The following is a 23,198-nucleotide window of genomic DNA, read 5'->3' as shown; positions in this document are numbered from 1 at the left end:
GATTACACAGTGTGTTATATGCAGGAGGATAAGGTGGATTTGAGGACCTTGTAAAATGATTGAGCTTCTAGGGGCCTACAGAGCACAATTAGCATTAGCTATTAGCTAGTGATATATCATTTTCCTTTTGGGGATCAATAGTGTACCATCCTATCTTATCTTTCCACACTCTCTGGGCCATATTCATCTGTTCTCTGGCTGCAGTTATGCAAGAGGGGAGCAGAGCACAGCTTAATATGGCCCATATAGAGAGAGGGTGGAAAATACTGGAGGAGGAAAGACTTGAGAAGAAAGTAGAGATAAATTGGTCTGCTGAGAAATGATTTCTGCCCGACAAAAATAATGCTCATCTCAGCACACAGTGGATATTTTAAGAATGACACATGAGTTCCAACAGTACAACTGCAAACAAGGGAAATCCTCTTCATCTCCCCTCCCCCACCAATATCCATGCGGGTGGACAGCTATGACCTACACTGCATCCATGTGTGGTAATACCAGCTATGGTTTGGGATATTCATGTGAAGGTTAATTGTCTTTTTTTTTTGACCGTCCAGGAGCCCTTTTGAAAACTTCAGGTTGGGCAGCCACAAACATACCGACTCAGAAAAGATGGTATTTTTCTCCCGCTGTCTTCATACTTGAGATCCATTGGCTTACTAACCCTAACCCCTCTTGTATACCAGACGGGCACTATTATGCATCAATAAGATATGCACCTGGAGGGAGACATCCTCAGCCAGCAGTGTGATTACTACTCACTGCCTGTGGCACTGAATTATCACTAACTTTAGCTAGTTGAATGACAGGTGAAGTCAGCAACAAGCCAATGTAGCCTACTTCAGAATTCAGAAGTTCAGACAGTAATAATTAGCCTGTAGTTACTGCAGCAAGGCCTACCATAAGATTGTGCCATGTCTCCAACTTTTTCATTGATCTGGAGCAGTGATCTTAGATGTCACCTCTTTGTTTGACACTACCAGAAAATATTCACACACAGCCAGCTAGTTATATTTAGTCCTATAGCAGATTTCAGATAACATAGAGGTAGCTGCACTACTGTAAATGTTAAGCCTAATACAGTGGTCAACCTTGTTGAGTGCAGTACTTTTACGTTTAGAACCCTCGTTGGGACATTTCCTATGCGTTGTCATGATTGTTGTTGTTATGTTTATAGGCCTATATTTGTCAAATAAATGTTTAATATTTTTCGGAATGGTGCCTGCCTGTTGTTTATTGGATAACAGTTTTCTGTTTTCGGTCTAGCACCACGGCCTACAGTGCACACATATGCCCATGTCGGCATGGGTTCGAATCCGGCCCATGCCCTGCTGACATATTCACTCATCCTTACTTCCTGCCTTTCTCTACTGTCTCTGTCCAATAAAACTTCTGTAAAATAACCTTTAAAAAAAATAACCTTTAAAAAAAATAACCTTTAAAAAATGTATTTGAGGCATTTTGAGCTGTAGCTGTGTAGAGGGGGCTGTATGTGTGTGTGTGTGTGTGTGTATATGTGTGTGTGTGTGCGTGTGTGTGTGCGTATATGTGTGCGTGCGTATATGTGTGCTCGCGCGCGCGTCTCACCCGTAGTATGTCCGTTTTGAGCTGTAGCTCTGTCGAGGGGGCAGAGTGCATCAAGCCTAGTAGTGTTCCCATGTCATCCTCCCCGCTGGGCGACAGCACCAGCTGCTGGATGATCATCAGGGCGTGCTCCCGACACTGACGGTACTTCACAATGTTGTGGACGCATCGAGCGCCACCAAACTCTCTGAACAGACCTAGGAGAGGAAGAATGGAGGGGGGAAGGAGGGATAAACCATTGGGGGGGATCATACAAATGATGAACAATCATTACAGAAATGTACAAATGCAAAATGGCATACATGTATTCCAAACTGCATCAGGGTATATTTATGCTGTGTTCAAACTAAACATGTAAATTAATATCAATGACAACTGTGTTTGGCAGGCCAGAGAAGTAGTGATGACGAGGTTTTAGAGGCTCTCTGCTCTTTCTCTAGCTGACTGTTGGAGAACACTGACTCATCACAATTAGACTGGCCTCTATTACAGTGCACAAATGGATGCCAGTGACTTGGCACTTTCTGAGAGGAGTATAGGGGTTGTATAATTCCTTATGGCAGTGAGAGAGGGGGAGAAAGACAGAGAAAAACAGTGAGGAAGAAGGGAGAAATAGGAAAGGATAGAGGAGAAGGAAGAAGAGGAGACAGGTGAACAGAAATAGAGAAAGAAATGTCCGTTCTCATGTGGACCTCCCAGTTCACTGTACTGGCCAGAGTCACCTAATCAGGAGTGACAGCAGAAAGGAAACCACGAACTCAGCCTGCCTGGGTCCCTGGTGGATACATGCCATTCCCTCTTTCTCTCCCTCAAACAGAGAGAGAGAGAGAAGGAAAAGCAGCCCAGACAGTTTGGCCTTAACCCAAGATAAAGAAAAAATCGGGGTTAAGCAAACAAAAAGGAGAGAGAGATTTGGACGTTATGTCAGTGCTAATGGTTCATAACAGAAGATTTAATTTGCATAACCTTTGGCCAAGGAGTCGAGTCAAGTCTGTGTGTCATATATTTTACTCCAGTTCTAACCAGAGATTTGTAGTTGAAAATGTAGTTGAAATATAACTGCAAGGTTTTAATGATTCTGTCTGGGATTAGGGGTTGGTTAATCCAGACTAGGTGTGTGTGTGTGTGTGTGACAAACCTGCATTAGTGTTGGAGCCTTGCAGGAGGACAGTCAGTGTCTCCATCACCAACCACGCCAACTGTTTCTGTTCCTCTGCTACTGTGTTGTTCTTTGAGTCACCTAGAGAGAGAGAGAGAAAGAGAAAAGGGGGCGGAGAGAAGGGGAGCGAGACAGAAAAAGAAAGCGACACAGAGAAAGAGGTGAAAGGGAGATTGTTAGGGTAAGAGGGGGGAGAGAGAGAGAGCGAGAGAGAACAATGTGAGCATCATCTTGAAAAGCCTCTATTCCATTCACACGTCTCAGTCTATGATTACCATTGTTTGTGTTGAGGATTTGAGGATTTTGACAGCCTCTTTGAGGAGCTATTAGCAATAAGATGAAGCAAATAACCCCATCATTAATTTCAGTCTGCAAAGCTCTTTCACAGTGTCATTGTAGCAATTGAGTTGCCTGGCTGACATGCAGACCAGCGTGGTACACGCGAGCGCTGCATCCACTGATCTGGTAACCCTACTTTCCTCACCCTCATTAACTCCCATGTTAAATGGCCCATATATTCGAGTCAGCATCTTAGCGGGCGTATTGATTGGTTCTCACATACTTTGTATTTGCATTTCGGTGAGGCCTCTTGTTCCTTGCTCCTTTTGTTGGAGTGAAAGATGACAGGCAGTTATCGACAGCTATTGCCGAACAGTCATAATAATGGTCTGAGAACGAAAATACTTACAACACAAGGTTTTAATCAAATACTCTTTATAATTCACTCGCCCTTTCCAACCCTCACGTCCTCAGAGAAGTGGTTAGCTAGCACTAGAGCAGGTCTGTCAACATCTTACGAAGAGTCAATCATACAAAAAAAGGAAGAATACCTGACGAATTAGCTACACAAGTGCATCCTTTGACTCTCTGCCCTTTGGATTATTACTGTACTAAAGGACAAACTGAATATATATAACGGAAGTGAACATTTGTGTCCTTTTGACAGTTGGTAAATTCTTCCAACCCTCATTCTTCCAACCTGAAAACGACCTGAACATTCTCTAACAAGTGTTTTTCTAAAATGTACGAACAGCAGTTTGACCCACAAGGCGCAGTGGCTTCGTCAAAATGTACAGTAGTCTGATTCAAGACAAAAATCCTGATAGATTTTCCCCATTTGGATATTTTCAAATAGTTAATATAAGTGTTGTGTATTATGTTGGCGAAAACTGTCTTGAGGGTGGGGAGCTCGCTAATATAAGTGCTGTGTAACATGTTGGCTAAACGTTTCTTGGACATTATCTTTTCTGATTAAACAGCATTGGGTTCTGGTAACCGTTTCTAAATTATGTTGTCTCCAAGTCAAAACTTGAAATTGAATAAATTAACTGATTAGGTATTTATCAGAACATAAATATCACTTAGGGAGCATAGAGGTACATTACATTTTCATGGAGCTGGTTACTCAATCCGGCACCTGGCAAGGCGTAACATGTACTGTATGTCTGCATACTACACCAAAAGGACACCCTGGGTACTCACCTTGCTCATGGTTTTGGGACAGTGCTTGCTGTTGCTGTTGTGTAGCGGGGTCCTTAAGCAGCGCAGCGTACTTGTGTAGAAGATTTACAAGCACCTCCAGCAGTCCCACTTCTCTCAGCACGTCACTGAACACTGTGTCGTGTCGACTGAACTTCAACAGAGTCCGTGTGGCTGTGATGCTGCACGCGTAAGACGTGCTCGACTTTAGCAACACGCTAACGCTAAATAGCTCCTTACATGGCACGTAGTTGAGGCTGAAAACCACAAACTCAAGGAGCTCAAAGTATTTGGTCTGAGCCTCAGGGAGTTTGCCGACTTTTTCAGCGAACTGCGAGAGTGTGTGCTGGGCCTCGAGGATGAAGTAGTTGGCAGGATCGGCAGTGTATATGTTGCCGATGGCATCCAGTAGGGTGCGGGCGAGGCGGCTGGTCTTGGCGCGCAGGAAGGCGTTCTGAAGGACGGAGAAGGCCTGGATGTTGCGCACCGTGTGGCCTGGAGAGATGATGACAGACAAAACAATAAACACATCAACAGCCAGGAAAAGTACATTTTCCAAAACAAACTGTTGAATGATAAATCCTGCAATGGGGGTCAAGGCCATTGAACACAAATGTTAGGGTGTGAGAAGTTCCCACTCTGCTGCAGTAGCATTATCCAGTTTCAGCACATTTACTGACTACATTATCAACAACCATCATTCCTGGCAAAACATAAATTATGTTGGTTTGTCCAATTGTAAATAACATCTTAATGCTGATGATACTGTTCTCTACGACTGCGTTCTCAACTCAGCAGGCCGCTTGTCCGTCTTAAGCTGGTGCTAAATTCGGACAAAATTATGTTTATGTTTTTTCTCTAGATCCTGTTATATTGTTTAAAGTGATCTACATATTTATACCCTGAAAGGAGCCCAAATTGAACAAGATGAGAAACTGTCCTTTCAATGCATGTTGAAAAATGAATCAATCCCTCTGCTCTGTGATTTATTTCTCGGGACAGTTTATGCACTCACCATTGTCTTTTGTATCAGTCTGTGGGTTGGGATTCTTCGACTTTGGTTTATCATTAGATTGTACTGTCCCCCACATGGATCGGTCGTATGTAACACAATTTATGTTATGACCCATGTAGACAAATATCATAAAATAAAAGCTGAGAATATATACTTTAACCTCACAATAATTGTTTTATTTAAAATCCAAACTTTTGAAATGTAGAGCCAAATATAGAAAAAATGCTTCACTGTCCCAGTACTTATGCAGGGCACTATATATACATAAATTAACAAAACAAACTTGTTTATTGGCGTTTGCTGTTACTGGAGTGCATACTAAAGTAGCTTAATTTAGCAAAGTAACGCTCTTTGGACTGCAGACAATTTGCACAGTAGCTAACGAAAAGGATGTGACGAGAGTTTATCGGAATAAGGAGTCACACAGTAAGATATTATTTACCAATCATTTATTTCACCAGTTAACATGGCTAGCTTGTATCCATAAATTGAGTCAGAGACATTCTTATTTTTTTTCGTAAGCAGCTTGGCTGAGTATTCCAATCAACCATATCAGCATGGACTGCAGAACACAGGTTTGTTTACTCTTGTGAAGAAAGTAACCATTACTGGAAACAGTGGTTGGCTGCAGGGGGTATATTTTAAGAATGCTTTTCGCAGTGCATTTTGGTATGTTTTTGGAAATTGAGTACAGTTTTGGAAGCATTTTGTCTTCTTGTAGCTTTATACTCCCAACAGTTTGGATTTGAAATCAAACATTATTTGCAATGCAATCATGAGGTTAAAGTAGATTCCCAGCTTTAATTCAATGTTTCCCTTTTTCAGATTGGTTTCACCATTTAGAAATTACAACCCTTTTTATACATAGTGTTCCTATTTTAGGGCACCAAAAGTACTGGAAAATTGGCTTGACAGGTATTTCTGGATTGTTCTGTCACATGATTTGTGCAGGCATAAGAGAGCTGTCAATGTCTAGTATTGATTCTAGGCTTTGCATTTGCCTTTGGAGTCTGCTATTGGTGGTTGTCAAAATTAGGACCAAAGAGACATCAATGAAAGTCAACGAAGCCATTATGAGGCTAAAATATCATGATAAATATATGCCAAGAAAAACAGCTGACGGCCAAGTTGTAGTGTTGTTGTCCATGTTACATCTGACTACTAAAACCACTACTTTTCAACCATGGAACTGGAGATTAATTTGTTCCTTTTCTGAACAGAGTTGGATCATGTTTTCGCAATAAGTTAAATTTACCACTAGCGAAATCTCCTTTCAATCAGTTTTTACACCAGTGTTTTGTTTACTGACAAAACAGCAGTCGCCTCTTTGTAGCCTTTACTAGCAATGCTAGTGATGGGGTCCAAAACCAAAACCAGTGCGGCCAGGACCCAGGGTGGGAATGGCTATGACAAAATGTTTAAGACGTCAGTGTGATGCCCCAGGAAGGGAAGATTCTGTGTGGACAGACACAGTCCACACGAGCTCCTGGGAAATTTGAATGTTCGTTTTGTTATTGAATTCTTTTGGGGTTATGATTTATTATTTGTCTCCATCTGAACATCGACGATCCGCTGGGGCTGGCCAGCACAGACACCTCACTTGAGCTGTTCCTGGACCCGGGTAAGCAGTTTTCTCTGTCTCTCCCCAGGACCATGTACACCCAACACCGTCCACATACTCTGACTTCTCACGTTAATACACACATCCAGACTAGTTGCAGAAACTTTTAGACAGCTTAGCATCCCTTGACCAGACAAGAGTAGAGATACCTGTAGGCTGGCTAGTCAAAAGATATTAGTGATTGAAGTTGTGCGTGTAATGTCCCATTATACAGTGCGATAGGTATCTTGGTACCACCATTTCAAGCATCATGAAATAGGGTTAGCATCTTAACATCTGTGCAATAATTAAAAATTCCCACCAAAAAACTGTACTTCTTAAGGATATTTGGTGCGTCCCAGGTGTCAATGACTCACTTCTACTGAACCGTGTCACCGTCTCAATCACAATGTGGTATGGCAAATACAACTGCCCACAACAGGAAGTGTCTAGAGAAAGTGGAGCTCACCGGTCGCCATCTGCCCTCACTGAATGACACACACGCACCGTAAGGCTTTGAAGACTTCATCCAAACATTCCCACCCAGCAAACGGCCTCAGCTGAGGGCTATTAAAATATAAACAGCACGCTGTAACAGCACCTACCCGGTGGCTGTGCGCTCTATGAACTCAACTTAGCCTTGTGCTTGAACTTCCCTTATACTCATGTTGCACTTTAGCATTGTCACTTAGACTGACTATTTTTTATACTGTGTAATGTATTTTTCTACCATATGTTTTAAGCTTTTCTAAGTGTATGTGCATGGGTGGAAGTGTGTGGAATTGCCCGTTTTTAATGAAACCTGGTAAATTACTTCAATACCAGAAAAATTGCAACAAAAGGTCTACAGTAGGGTGAGGTTTCAAAACCAGGTCAGAATTCAACTGAAGGCTCAAATTATAGCCCTGATGCTTCACCCAGACAACTACATTTCCTAGTTCACTGCACCAGGTCAACATACAATGTGTCACTTCTTTGTTCCAGCCCATGGGTCAACACACACTCGCATGACACTTCCACATACCATGGGTTCGATTTTTAACACATTGGTGGTGTGAGGCTTACCAGAGGTTCAGGCCTTAGTGGCAGGGATGCGGTACAGTTTGTGTTTGTGCACTGTCCATGTGTGTGAATTACAGTTCTATTGTCCCAGAAGCCTTTTTGGCTGATTCCCCTGGAGAATTGTAAGTTCTCGCCACCCTGACCTGCTATCCATTCCAAATGTGCGTACCGGGCACTGCCGGCAGACACTCTGAGCCCAGCTGAAGCTGAGGCTGGCTAGCAGTTCTTCATCATCATGAACAAACAATGAACTTCCAATCAAACCATTAAAAGGTTGGTTTGTACTGTTGCTAGTGAATATTTCAGGTATGAATTTGAAGAAGCTATTTTTAGTTTAGTTTTGGCTAACGTGACTATCTATCTTCTACCACGACATCTGGATGAGGCAATAAGAAAAGTGTTTTGTATTGAATAATAAGGGGTATTAATGTTTGTTTTTGCTAGATATGCAGATTGAAGTAGCCTACAAATACCTAGAACTGAATATGCAGTCATATTGAATTAACAATAAACTAACTATCCATTTGAGTATACATTATGTATGTAACTCTCAAACCAAGCAGAAACACAGCTTTTTGTTAACAATGTCTTGAGGGTATTTTCAAAACTTGGAGCTCCTGATAACCCTTGGAGGACTGACCTTTCCCAGAGGGCTGGGGGAGGACAAAGCCGGGCAGGAGGAAGGGCGCTCCAGTGGTGAGTCCAGCTGGTTTGAGTTCACACACACCGTAGGTGGTCAGACAGGTCACCAGGTTGACCAGGTCCTTCAGCGAGTCTTTGGAGTCGTCCTCTTTGGCCTGCTCCAATCTGGGGGACAAAGTAGGAATGCGGGTTCATAATGCTCTATACACACACACTGTACACAATCAATTATCATACTATCATACTGTACACTAACTTAACACATTAAATGATATATCACACACCTGGTATCTGAAGTCTGATTACATGGTGAGAATGAAAACCAGCATACAGTACATTGCCGCCCTTTAGGACAGAGTTGCTAACACACACATACACACACCTGAGTGTGAGATCACAGAGGAAGGTATATCCCTGACACATGCGGAAGTCGTCCAGCAGCGCCTGAGATACATCGCTCGAGTCTTTCAGGAAGCAGGAGAGACCAGCGAACATTTCTACTATCTCCAGAGGTGAGAGGTCGTCTGACTGCTGCATGTTCTGGATACACGTGGCCAGGCATTCTTTCTCTGTGGAGACGTTATGAGAGGGGGTTGTAAGGAATTGAGTGAACCCATGGACTGTAAATGTTACACAGGAAGTAGGAAATGAGAGTGCAGTTATGAAGAATTTGGAGCTGACCACCACTACTTCATACCAATATGAAGTAAAGTATCATATGGTGCGAGAATAAAAGCAGTCCTTATTATTTCCTGGTCTGACGACAACAATGTATTTTTAGACACTTTGTTAACCAGACACTGTTTGTGTGTGTTTGTTTCAGCTGTCACACACACACATACACACACCACTCCACACACTTACCGTGGATGTACTTGACTACGTTAACGCTGAGGCCGTGGCGGGAGATGGTGGTGAGCACCTCGCCGGCGCTCTTCCTCCAGGGAAGATTGTGGGGTGGGCACCAGGAGGTGATGGCGCTGAACAGCAGCTGCAGGTCGTCCTTCAGGGCCAGCTCCTCCGCCGGGGACACAAAGCTGCACAGCTTCACCAGGATCTGGGGTTAGGGTTAGAGGGGGGGGGGGGGGGGTTGTGATCATGTCCACAATAACCATTTGGTGAAGGGACCACATAAGGCTGTAACGCATGCAGAAATAAACAACTTGAGAGACATGACCAGCAAGAGAGGGGAAGAGGGGGCAACAGAGTGAGTGAGAAAGCAAGAGACATAGAGAGAAAGAGTGCTAGACAGATAAAGGGGGAGAGATGGAGAAAAGGAAGGTTCAAGAGAAATACGGATAGACTGAGCTTGGGACAGCGAGGGAGAGGAAGATGGAGAGGATGCAAGCAGAGAACCGATATACAGGAGAACTACATGGGCTCCAATAGAGATTAAAAAAAACGAAAATCATTTAGAGATATTAAATGACAATCTTATTTCCATGGACAGTATTTATATAAAATAAAATAACATTTTTTTTTTAAAAAAGCAAAAATTTGATTAAAGATGAGAATCTCTACTTTAACCTCATAGTAATTGTTTGACTTTGTGTTATACAGTAGGCCTAGCTAGAGCTGATGCATAACAAGCTAGTTAGCTAAACACAGCTTTCTAGCCAAATGGATAGGCTGGCCAGTTCAGATTGGTAAATAAATAATAATAATAATAATAATAAAAATAAAACAACAAGAGGAGGAGTAGAAGAGAGCAGCAGGAGGTCCTGACTGACCTGTACGAAGACCTTCTGCAGCAGGGCACGGCGGTCGGCCAGGGGCAGCTCTGGCTGGGTCTGCGTGGCCCCCGGCACGTCGGGCATGTGGGGCAGGTCAAAGAACAGGTACAGACACTTCACCAGCGTGGACGGCACCGACATGGTCGTCATGCAGTCCACCGTTTTCTGCAGATATGCGAGAGAGAATGCGCACGCGCACACACACACATACACACACACGTCAGGTCATAGACAGTTCCAAAGATGGATCAGAATCCTAACTGCAAAGATAAACAGCAGGTTGCATGATGTTTCATTTGAATCCAAATGTCATAATAAATATAAACATAATAAGCATGCATGCACACAGGCACACACACAAAGCTCCAACAACAACAACCTTCAAGTCACCTGAGTCATCCAGACATATTGACTTTTCTACGGGCATGTAAAGAAACCTTGGACAGCTTAATGAGTTCAGTTACATCCTCTGAAGAACACAGTGAGGTGAGGTCACTGAACTTGGGTGAATGATGCATTTTCAAATCAAATACATTTTTATTTGTCATGTACATCACATACAGCCATAATTGACAGTAAAATGCTTTGGGATCTTGCTCCTTGCTCAATGACAACAGTCAGCAACAAGTCAACAATAAAGGAATAAAATGGCTTCCGATGTCTTCTGATGGGGGGGGGGGGTCAGTTGAGCAGGGGCATGGTTGGGGTCCCTGATGATCTGCCAGCCTTCCTCTTGCACCTCTCAGAGTAGAGGTCCTGAATGGCAGGTAGCTTGCGGCCCGTGATGTACTGGGCCGTTTTCACCACCCTCTGAAGAGCCTTACGGTCAAGGGCGGTGCAGCTGCCATACCGGGCGGTGCAGCTGCCATACCAGGCGGTGAATCTGCCGGTCAGGATACTCTCTGTGGTGCATCTGTAGAAGTTTGTAAGGGTCTGGGGGTCCATACCATTCCTCAGCCGCCTGAGGAAAAACAGGCGCTGGCATGCCATCTTGATCACAGAGTGAGTGGTTGTGACCATGTTAAGTCCTCGGTGATGTGGACACCAAGGAACTTGCTGCTGCTGACTCTCTCCACTGCAGCCCCGCCAATGTGGATGGGGGTGTGGTCCCCCCCCTTTTTCTTCCTGAAGTCCATGATCAGCTCTTTAGTTTTACTGATGTTCAGGGAGAGGTTTTTGTGCTGGCACCAGTCCGTCAGGACTCTTACCTCATCCCTGTAGGCTGACATCATCAGCAAACTTTATGATGGAGTTGGAACTGTGCATGGCCACACAGTCATAGGTGAACAACGAGTACAGCAGGGGGCTGAGCACGGGGGGGGGGGGGGGGGGGCCTGTGTTGCAAGTCAGAGTGGTTGAGGTGATGCTGCCCTACCTTCACTACCTTGGGTCTACATGTCAGGAAGTCCAGGATCCAATTACACAGGGAGGTGTTGAGACCAGGGTGCCTGAGCTTGGTGATGAGCTTGGAGGGGTCAATGGTGTTGAATGCTGAGCTGTAGTCGATGAACAGCATTCTCACGTAGGTGTCCCTCTTGTCCAGGTGGGATAGGGCATTGTGCAGGGCATAGGCGATGGCGTCATCTGTGGATCTATTGGGGCGGTATGCTAACTGAAGAGGGTCTAGAGTGGCAGGTAATGATGAGTTGATGTGCAACTTACCCAGCTTCTCGGTGAGTGCAACGGGGCGGTAGTCATTGAGACAGGTTAGCTTGTTCTTCTTGGGGACTGGGATGATAGTGGGTGCTTTGAAACAGGTGGGGATTATAGACTTATGCCGTCTGGCAGCTTTGCGGGTGCTGATGCGCTTAAAAGCCTTCCTTACGTCGGCCGCGTTAATTGCTAGCACATTGTCCTCGCGAGCAGTGGAAGCATTGATGGGGGGCTCAGTGTTCGAACCGAGCATAGAACTTGCCATCGAACCAAGCATAGAACTTGTTAAGCGCGTATGGTAGCGCAGCATCGTTACCCAAGCCGTCAGCTTTCTGTTTGTAGTCTGTAATCGTATGTAGGCCTTATGCAGTTTGATTCTGGATTTCTTGTCCTCATCGAAATCGCTGGAATTAAATGCGTTGGTCCGTGCTTTTAACAGAGCATGGATCTCATAAATTAACCCAAGGCTTCTTGCGGCGTCTCACTCTGACCATGACACCAGCCCTCTGTCCCCTGCGGCGTTTCTTTTGCTGGCACCCACCAGGTAAACAAAGGCCCTGTAGGTCAGAGAGAGATGCAGCCACGGGATCCGTGTGCAGTAGGTCAAAATTATGGTGAGTAAAAATGGATCTTATGTCCAGCACAACTTGTCAGTCATAGGAAATAGACGCAGCAACGTGCTGCTCACAAAAAGCAATAATAAGTAGCAAAATAGTAAGTAAAAGCAACGTTGAGCAGGAGCAGATCCGATTGCAGCCATACGAGGCACCATCTTGGACTATGCATCTTGCCATACAGATGTGGCATTTATAAAATTACACTGATTTGCCATTTATGAAACTTGGGTGAATGATGCATCTTGACATAGAGATCCATGAGGAGTTTTGAAAATGCACAACAAGCTTTGGTTACTTTTCAGCCTACATCAAATCCGTGGACTGCCTTGAAATGTGAATGAACGCAAAGCACTACACATTCTAGTAACTTTTCTGTCATATGCTTTAGAATTGTCACCAATTCACACAAGGAGGGGCACTACATAATGCGTGGGGGTTGCTTATTGTACAGTTGTTTTATCAAGAAATTAGGCTACTATTTGGTTAGACTAAAAGGGCTTACTTCTCAGAATTGTCTTAATCTTGGTCATACGTGACTGCTCTAGGTATCAGGTACCACTCCTGCTGTTTCCTAAAAACAAGTTTTAATAGTCATTCCCTCCCTTGGTCAAACTAGGTGTGATGTTATTCATTCATGGGTTAGGCCTCAGGTGTGTGTGTGTGTGTGTGTGTGTGTGTGTGTGTGTGTGTGTGTGTGTGTGTGTGTGTGTGTGTGTGTGTGTGCGAGAGTGAGAGAGACTGTGTGTGGCACACAGATTAAGGGGGGAAAAAACTATTGTTTCCCTGAGCTCAGCTGATGAGCAGTGAGTGAGGCATGGAGAAGGAGGAAGGCTGTGGGGAGGCAATCATGGCTGACCAAGTCACAAGGAATCAAAAAGGCCCTCGCAAAGCTAGACATTAAAGCCAGTGGTAGCGAGATGCAAGAAACGTACACTGGATGCTGAAATCAAGAGGACATTTATGTCCTTCTGTTTCAACTTGGACAGTTGAATAATTTCATCAACCTGATGAATAAGACTGAATTCTTCAATATGTACTTAAACATCTCACTACAAACCACTAGACTACATTTAAAATACAAGTCATTTAGAAAGAGAAACCATCATGAGCAACAGCATCAAGATCAGCTTCCTCTCCATTCCCTCAATGACGTATGTGTGTGTGGACCCCTATGTGGCTGAGGTCAAGGTTATTTCAGCACTCAATTAGAGTGGCTGACACAAGAGAGATTCCACCTGACTGGTGGGTCAGTCACAGAGAGTGATGGAGGGGAAGGGGGAAGGGGTTCTCTTAAATATAGATTGTACTGTGTGTGTGTCTCTATCTGGCTGTGTGTGTATACAGGCTTCTGATATTTTTTCCCCAGACAGAGACAGAGAGAGAGGGAGAGAGAGAGAGAGGGCGGGGAGATGTAAAATGTGTCAGAGGCTGAACAGAAGAGAGTGCATTGGGAATGTGGAGCATGAAGGGCATCTGTTAAGAAAGAGAAAGAGAGAAAGAGAGAGAGAGAGAAAGAGAGCAAGCGAGTGAGAAAGAAGAGAGCGCTCTGTTGTTGCTCTGACGTCACGTGGGAGGGTGGGTGCCAGGGGGCCCTTTGTTTTGCTGTCTGAAATGGTGGAGCAGGGAATACAGATCCATTCCCCCAGTCACAGCCCAGAGACACAGATAGACACAGACAGAAGTGGTTCTACAACACTTAACATTGTGGCATGTATTTAGAAATCACTCATTTGCATAATAATTACATAATAGTTACATTTATACTTTTAAGTGTATAAGGTATTACTGGGTGAATAACATATTTAAGCTTATACCAGTTTATTTCTGTCAATACCATCTCCACCTATATTTTGCCATTATAGCAATTGTTGTTTAATAAACATCTTCCAAATTAAACTTGCACACAAGCATCACAAGGCATGATCAATAACTCTTGTCTGAGGGGATGGGGTGGAGGAGGTCATAAATCATACTTTTGGGCTGATAACAATGGCCAAAGAATGAGTCATGTTGAAAGTCTGCTAAAAGGTATTACCGTATAACATGGGTATTTCGGAGGGACGGTATACCGGTTTGAGAAGTATAATACTGGCCCAAGCCTATTTGAAATAGGTACCAGAAGATAACCATTGTTACCACATGATTGTGTCATAAACACCAGATACAGTAACTACCAAGAAAATCTGGAACGCTCCAAGAGAGAAGGTTGAGAAGCCAAAGTTGATGCATTCCACATCTATTCCAACTTGAACTGGCCCGATCAGAAAACGATGCATTAACCATAGGTCTATTATTAATAATTTCTTTCTTCTTTTTTTTAAGTGAAGCGGAGCATACGTTAAACAATTAATCACATTTTATTGCAAGAAGTTCCAATCCAATAGGCAAGTTTTGCTTGATCAGTTTCTCTCTGATCGTATTGCACGCCCGAGGCAAAGTAATGGGCCGATAATGTCGACAAGACCAGAGGTCTACTTGCGCATTTGTCAGGAAATAAGTCTGATGTATTGAGTATATTTGAAACAGAAGAGAACATGACTAAAACTGACATATTTTACATTGCCCGTGGTAAAGTATTTCAGAGTTCAGTTTGAGTGTTTGGACTCCATGGACATGTTTTAAATATGATTGATTCAGACAGAATGGGAGATAATCTAAATATATGATAAAAAAACACTGGGGTGGCATACTACTTTGACTAATTGAGTTTTGCTAGACAACTATACAATGTAATTAGAATGGAACATCCCTTTAAATCATAATTTTTGGGCAGAATTCTTGCATTAAATGTAAAACCATTAACACACTTGGTGTGCTAAATCACCATTGGTTAGCTGTAGGCATTGCGAAGCCACTTCAGATGAGTGCAAAAAGTATTTAAGTATATAAGCATATTAGGTTAAGGAAATAAGCCTACATATTTGGTCCCATCAAGATTTGGCTATGCCAAATGTGGGATTTATTGCCATACTAACAAGATATAGGGACAGACCAAGAGAGAGGGGAAGGACACAGCCTTTTAGATTCACCAAGCAAGCAAGGAAAGGCTCCATGTCGACAAGAGTGCATTTCTAATCTGCATTCAAGCAAGAAAGGCAACCTGCAGCTCTCCCCTGAAGACTTCCAATGAAATTGAAATGAAGTTCAAAGAATTTCTTCCCAGTTAGAGGAATGCATCAGGACAAAAACAAGTGGTTAAGACTAGAAGGCCCAGGCCTCATTACTGACCAAGGTAGCCAGAGTGAGTCTGGAGACCTCCACTTGTTGACCTTTGTGTAACAGTGTAATCATTGAAATAGATGGCTGTGTTTAGTCAGGACTTAAGAATTGAACCGATTGAATATAACATAATGACAGACATAATTGGTGTAACTGTACATGCCCTTCTGTATAAAAAAAAAATCGCTTCTTCTTTCGGTGGCCGTCGACTCTTAGGCTCCACCATGCAAACCATATTAAATAAATATTGATGGTGTCTCCTGGCTTATAAGAAGCAATCAAGTTTTGAAATACGGGTGAGATGAAGGTTACATGTCTGTTCTTCACTGACTGGGATTCTTTTCACATGTAACTGCTTTAAAACATGAGAAACACAAACACAGAGAAACACACAAACACAGAGAAACACACACCTGGCCAGAAGAGGCTAGCAGGTTGATGGTGGTGAGCAGCATCCATCCTCGGCTTGCCTCCTCACTCTGGTTGACCTCCAGAAACTGGACTATGGCTCTACTGGCAGCCTCTGTGTAAACACACACACACACAGATAGATAGATAGATGAGTCAAAGATGCATAAACATGGGAGAAGATGAGTAAGAGGGCCACATTTACCCACTTTGTTTACAAGCCTGGAGCTTATGACCCAGTTTGTACCTCACATATGAACAGTCATTTTTACACAGTGTGTCAATGATTCCTATGCAAATCAGAGACCCTATAAAAACAGATATTCATTCTGAAATCAAATGAAATATTATCCTTGCACTCAGATGGACTCAATTCAACTTATTGAGTGACTTGTTGACACTTTTGCATTTGAGCAAATTTTAGGAGTGTTATAGCAAAGGGGAAAATACTTATTGACAAGACATATCAGCTTTTCATTTTTATTTAATGAGTAAACATTTCTAAAAAATAATATTAACTGACATTATGTGGTATTTTGTGTAGATCAGTGACAAAAGAAAATCTATTAAATCTTGTAACACAACAAAATGTGGAAAAAGTCCAGGGGGTGAATACTGACTAAAGGCACTGTACTTCATTTGTACATTGACTGAAATTCTGTAAGAGCATGCCCCCTATATACTCAGTGTTAACGTTTCAGCTAAACCTGTGGCGTAATAATAATGAGGAGGGTCTGGGAGTTCAATACTGGGCTCTGGCGGCAATGTCTTCGGATTGTTTTCCCCGTCACTCTTAATCTGGATCAGAATGGTCTGGATTATTTTTTGGTATACAGGATCAGATCAAGCTGGCTGATGTCCCCAATACTCTGGGCCTTGAGTTACTACTGGGCCTTGATGATGACGAATTTATCTATAAATCCCTCTATTTTAGCTCACTCCTTAGCAACTTGCGCTCTGGTAGATATCACACTGGTTAGGCTACTTGTAAGCCTGCACTTCCAAGCTGCGTTGCGTAAAAAATCATTTTAAATGCACAAATGAACAAATTTCAGAGTTCTCCCCAGGATGTTTTTTAACAGTGTAGCACTGGATTGTATCAAAACCCGTTTATTCATGTCAAAATGCACATTTGTGAGTTTTATATATTATCGCCTACACAATAATATGAATGACAGGATATCAAAATGACTGCTTACTTACTGATTACAGTTAGCCTATACCAGCCACACAACTACCAGCAATTGTCACCCAGCGTCATAATAATTGCAGGCCACACACCAAGGGCCAAGATACTGTTGATAGCCTTCCCTCTCCCCCGTCTCTGATGATCAGTTAACGGACAGATCTCACACCATATAGCCTTTTGCAAATTAAATTGTGGTCATATTTTATTAAGCTAATACCGTCCGAAATGGCACCACTCTTTTTTGTAAATCGACACGCAACAGCTTAGGAAATACAAGATGGACGGAACAGAAGGAAAATCCTTTTTTTTTTTTTTTATTAAATCCATTGAATACTGTAGGCCAATCTTGGCATCTTCCCTGACAAATGAATGAAACAAAAAAAAAAATATATAAAAAATAATCCTTCAGTCCTCTAGCATTGTGACTGCCAATGGCACCTGGTCCTAGCATAGATTTTTTTCTTATGATGGCTGATGTATAGATGATTCATTTACTTTAGACAAATGTACATGTTTGTAAGTCGCTTTGAATAAAACATATAACAGTCTTTTAAATGTCAAAAATGTAAAATGCAGCCTAAGGATTCCCACAATAAAAATGTGATTGTATGCTGTTCATTATAAAACACTTTGATTTACATACATTACAAAAGGCTTAGAGCGGAGGAGTGGAGGTGTGTACATCACTTTTGGTGGCCTAACAAAAAGGGACTATGTCTAAAAAAGTTTGAATGGTGAAACCAATATGTACACCAATACCATCAAATAAAAGCTGAGAATCCCTTTTAACCTCATAGTAATTGTTTGGAGTGTAGAAGCCAAAAGAAGAAAATAGGCTTCACTGTCCCATTACTTACACAGGGCACTGTATATGACATTATTGTGTACTGTAGTGCTCAAGGAGGAGTGAGCTGGACATAACTAACGCTTTAGTGTTGTTGTAATAAAGTCTAGTATGTATTAGAAAATGCACATATCAAACAATTCTAGGCTGACACAGATATTTCCCCTATCATATCAACAGAACCCGATATGAGAGTGCAACAACAATAATCTTTGTGTTAAGTTTCACAATTGTTTAAAAATATGTAGCCTATGAAACTACTTGTCATTTTGATAATGTTGCACACATTTTCCATCAGCAAGAATATAGTCTGTAGTTATCCCTAATTATGGAAAATGCAAGCGGCAGTGTCAGCTGGTTTTCATGACTTCATTTATTCAGTGACTGGCTGGAATCTCTGTCCAATCGATGATTTTCATCAATGTTCAACACTGTTCTGGAGTTCTTTGGATCCAGTGTGAGGTGTGATTACCTACAGATTTAAATACAGTGGTCATATAGCAGAGTGCTATAAGACAGATGGGCCACACATAGCCTACCTGTGGATTTGTTGGATGCTCTCCGTCTGATCTCCGTCACCATGAGCCGGGACACCTGGGGGGTGAACTGCAGCAGGTCGGAGAACTTCTCTGTCATTGTGCTGGGGGGAGCGTTCCCAAATACCTGCAGCACAAAGGAAGGTAACTCAGTCACAAACACGTGTACATACAAACACATTCAAGCTTCCAGAGGCCATAAGGGCTTGTGCATTATCGGCACAAACAGACCCTGAAGACTAGAGGAGAAAAAAAGGTTGCAACTGCAAACCTTCAACTCAAGACATCCACTCTAGAGTCTGAATCTGGCTTACAATTAAATACTCCAGGTGTTTACATTTGTATCATGACTTTGTTTCATGAAGTATAATCAAAATGCCCCTTTGGTCTCTACAAACTAATCACCTAAAAGAAAAAGATGCACTGAACCAAGCATCGTTTCATTTACAACCCCAGACCACTGTCTGACCGTTTCCAAAAACGAGTCAAACATGGATGTTATCAGACTTAACACATGCTACTGCTTAGCACTATATCTTAAGTGTGTGAATTCTGAATTTGATTATGCCACCAGTGGGTGAATCATCACCATTGCTGAGCAATTAGCTGACATGTCAAGAGTCTCTCAGTAAGGTACTCCACTTTAACGAGAACTCTTCACAACCAGGGCAGCTCAAACCGGTAGAGACAGACAGCCCTCTCTCCAACATGCAACAGTGAAAGAATGAAAATGAATGTAGGCTCGTGTTAGGCTATGTTTTCATGTGTTATCCTTTGACTTTAAATTAGGGGTGTAAAAGTTTGCGGGTACTACCTGTATCATTAGGTACAAGCCCACAAGTAAACATAAGATATCGATTTTATCATCAACAAGCTTGACAAGCAATTCTACTCTGCGTTTATTAGGCCAGGCCAAATTAATAAGTAGTTAAACGGGCACTGACAGATTAAGACTACAACATGTACAAAACTCTGCTGCCCGTCTCCTCACATCCACCCCCACCTGCCATCACATCACCCCTGTACTCCAGGACCTCCCATGGCTACCTGTCCATCAAAGGATTGACTTCAAAGTCCTGCTCCTCACTTATAAGGCCCTACATGGCTCTGCCCAAGCCTATCTGTCTGAGCTCCTCATGCCATAATGCCCTACCCGCTCCCTCCGCTCCGCTGACTCTGGCCTCCTCACTGTTCCCAGAACCAGCCTCCGTACTATGGGTGACGAGGCTTTCTCATCTGCTGCTCCTCGCCTGTGAGAAGGCAAACCATTCTCTTCGTCATAGCCTCGGTAGACTAAAAAGGTTGGTATAGCTTGTATACAGTCGTTTGACTTTCTTAAATTTTGCCTGTATTGGATATCCAACAAATTAATGTCAAATTAACAATAAATATAACAAGCAATTCTGGTGACTTTTGACAAGGAGAATGGGTGAATGGGGGGGGGGGGGGGGGGGGGTGTCAACTGACAGATCGACCGGTCCACTACTGATTACAGCGAACCCATACTGCATAACTCGTACTATTCCTTCTCGCGAAATAGACTTCCTACAGTACGTCTCTTTATGCAGTACATCCCTCAAGTATTTGAGCAGAGTAAGTGTTAATGCTAGTGTTAAACGGTCTTTGCTTTGTGAGCGTGCTGTGGGGTGGCAGAATCGGGACAAATAACCAAAATACGAGGCGGTGCGCGGTGACAATAGGCGCCTGCAGAGAGCTGTTTGTAGGCCTTGTGTCATAAACCTGAGATCCGATCATTTCATGCTTTTCACTCACACTAACCACTACGTTATTCTCCCGTCAAAAGACACCAGAATTGCTTATTTAACAGAATTGCTTATTTTGATATGCAACAAAGCCCCCCCTTCACCCCCTTGCAACATTTTAGGCAGCACCCCCTCACGTGATTACAATTCATAATTTAAACGTGAGCTCGTTAGTGATAAAAAATAATTGACTAAAACACTTTCCAGAAGATGAAAATAATCTGATGGTGGTTATTGTTTGTGCGCTATGTGAAATGCACGCTGACAAATGTAAACAAACTTGGACATTTGCAAGTGCAAGAGGCATATCCCATCCTTCACAGCTCGTTGTGGTGGCATTTGGCAGCGCACCGTAACATTTCTGCAGCGACAGGACTTATAAGACGTACCCCACTGAAATGTCAACCTGTACCTATTAAACCCCTACCTACAGTAGGCCTACAATGAGTTTAAGTCGTTAGCCATTAGTTATCTGTTTGCATTTGCTGTAATATTAACACACTCAGACACCCTATTAGTTCCCACAGAGTATGCTGAGCACATGCAACTGACAGTTTTTGTCTGGCTCAGAGATCATTGTACCAATCCAAATGGTTAGGGTAGTGCTTCATGAATGGAATGGATCCAAAAACATGTAAACTGTGGAGAAAGTAAATTAAAGTTACTATTTAGAACTTCCAACCTATGAGGGAGCTCTTGAGCTAGGTGGGTCCCCTAATGCTTTTTTGGGGTGAAAGCACTGGTGGGGGTTTTTGTATGTTGTGTTTCCACCATCGAGGGTGATTCTGAGGACTTGGGACAAGCAGGGAGTAGCAAACTATCGATGATGTCAGAAACACATTAGGTCTGACTTTCACCCTCAAACCAGCATGACTACTTGTAACTTTAGGTTTTTCTCCAGTTAATTTCTTAGTAACATTACTTTAAAACTAGGTAAGGACTTTTGTGGTTGAAGGTGTAGCATTTATTTAACTTGTAAATGTACACACAAAATAGATTGTTCAGTTATGCAGCCAGATGAGCCAGTCACATTTCCATTGAAACAAAATGGATACTTACCTGCAGCTGAGCAAACCTAACATTGCATATGAATTCTCAAACCGTTACTCAGTTTATCACTCTGCTCTGCAGTTAATCTCCAGGGATAGTTTCCACAACCACCATTGTCTTTTGTATCAAGATTTGGATTGGGATTCTTTGACTTTGATAAGGGCTTATCATTGGATTTTATTTGTATATAAAGCAGTTCTTTTAAAACTCCCATTTATCCTCACATCATTGCTTTTATGGCAACCTAGTGGTGATCAGACAAGATGTTGTTTTGTAATCAGGGCACACCCACAAAAGACACCTGTCTCCCTGAATAAATAAATTAAAACATTAAAAAAATGCTTCTAAACGTGACTCCAAATCACAGTAACTAGCGATGTACATCGCATTTTCATGCTTTCGTAACATAAGTACACGACCACTGCTGTCATCCTCTACAAATATGTGGAATTAGGCCTAGTGTATTCACAAAATACACATTAGGCTACTAAATTCTGTCAGCTATATTGCCTAAAACATTGGATGGCCAATGTTGCATACATCAATTGCCTTCGCTCTCTGTATCAATTGCAACTTCAGAATAATTAAATCATGCAACCATGCATAGGGTATAAAATCTAAATAGGAGAATATCTTTACATTTTACTGTAGATTATAGGAAAATATCCATACCTACTTCATAAAAAATATGTTTGGGGAGCCTTTACGCACAACCTAAAAAGATGGTTGTTAGAATCAACCTGAAAGTCTTCAAATTCCACTTATTCAATCCATGGTAATATTGGAAGAGGAGAATAATATAAAACTAGTCTATATACAATGCCTTCGGAAAGTATTCAGACCCCTTCACTTTTTCGATATTTTGTTGTGTTATAGACTCAATTTAAAATGGATTATATTAAAAGAATTTGCCATCAATCCACATACAGAATACTTACAGTGCCTTCAGAAAGTATTCAGATCCCTTCACTTTTTCACTCTGATTTGCATAGGAATCAACGCAACCCTGAGGCCTGGGGAGACTTACAAAAATCTACAAAGTTGAACGGTGGAGAGGAAAAAGCAGTCGATGGGACAACATCATCTCAGTCACTCTACAAAACTGGTCTATAACCAAGTGGCCAAAAAGAATCCCTTAATGGAAAATAATGTCTCTCATATCCATAATTGTGTTTGCAACAATGAATTCAAGTGATGCAGCAAAGAAAGTGGCTGGAAATATATTTATTTGGTTTTACTACAAAGCACAGAATGATCTTTATTAAGTGATTTGTTGATGACATTTTTGCATTTTAGCTAATTTTAAGAGAGTCACAGCAAAGGGTCTGAATACTTACGTACATGAGGTATTTCTATCTTTAAATTTTAATACATTTCCTGAAATTTCAAAAAATGTGTTTTCGCTTTGTCATTCTGGGGTATTGTGTGTGGATTGATGGCAAATTATTTAATTTAATCCATTTTAAATTGAGTCTATAACACAACAAAATGTGGAAAAAGTGAAGGGGGTCTGAATACTTTCCGAAGGCACTGTAAGTCTACCCCCCACACTGCTCCACTGATCATTGGAACTGTGCGAATCACAGTCTTAACAGGTTCCCCTAAGCAAAAGCTTATACTGTGTTTCAAAAGTTTCTTAGCCTTA

General features: G+C 42.3%; 1 protein-coding gene across 1 annotated transcript in view; it reads right to left on the bottom strand.

Moving 5' to 3' along the window:
• wdfy3 (WD repeat and FYVE domain containing 3) overlaps positions 1–23,198 on the bottom strand; it is a 116,525-nt gene that overhangs the window by 91,250 nt on the left and 2,077 nt on the right. The window contains exons 2-10 of the mRNA XM_083674199.1: positions 18,744–18,867; positions 16,177–16,286; positions 10,272–10,439; positions 9,406–9,598; positions 8,924–9,110; positions 8,540–8,706; positions 4,226–4,717; positions 2,723–2,824; positions 1,588–1,781 (exon numbers count right to left, since the gene is read on the bottom strand). Coding sequence (XP_083530325.1) covers positions 1,588–1,781; positions 2,723–2,824; positions 4,226–4,717; positions 8,540–8,706; positions 8,924–9,110; positions 9,406–9,598; positions 10,272–10,439; positions 16,177–16,286; positions 18,744–18,867 — 1,737 coding nt within the window. The remainder of the gene's footprint in view (positions 1–1,587; positions 1,782–2,722; positions 2,825–4,225; positions 4,718–8,539; positions 8,707–8,923; positions 9,111–9,405; positions 9,599–10,271; positions 10,440–16,176; positions 16,287–18,743; positions 18,868–23,198) is intronic.

This window comes from Argentina silus, assembly GCF_951799395.1.
Source record: "Argentina silus genome assembly, chromosome: 7".
NCBI classification, from domain to species: Eukaryota; Metazoa; Chordata; class Actinopteri; order Argentiniformes; family Argentinidae; genus Argentina; species Argentina silus.
Note: the sequence above shows the minus strand (reverse complement) of the source record. Positions and strands in the feature narration are given on the sequence as shown.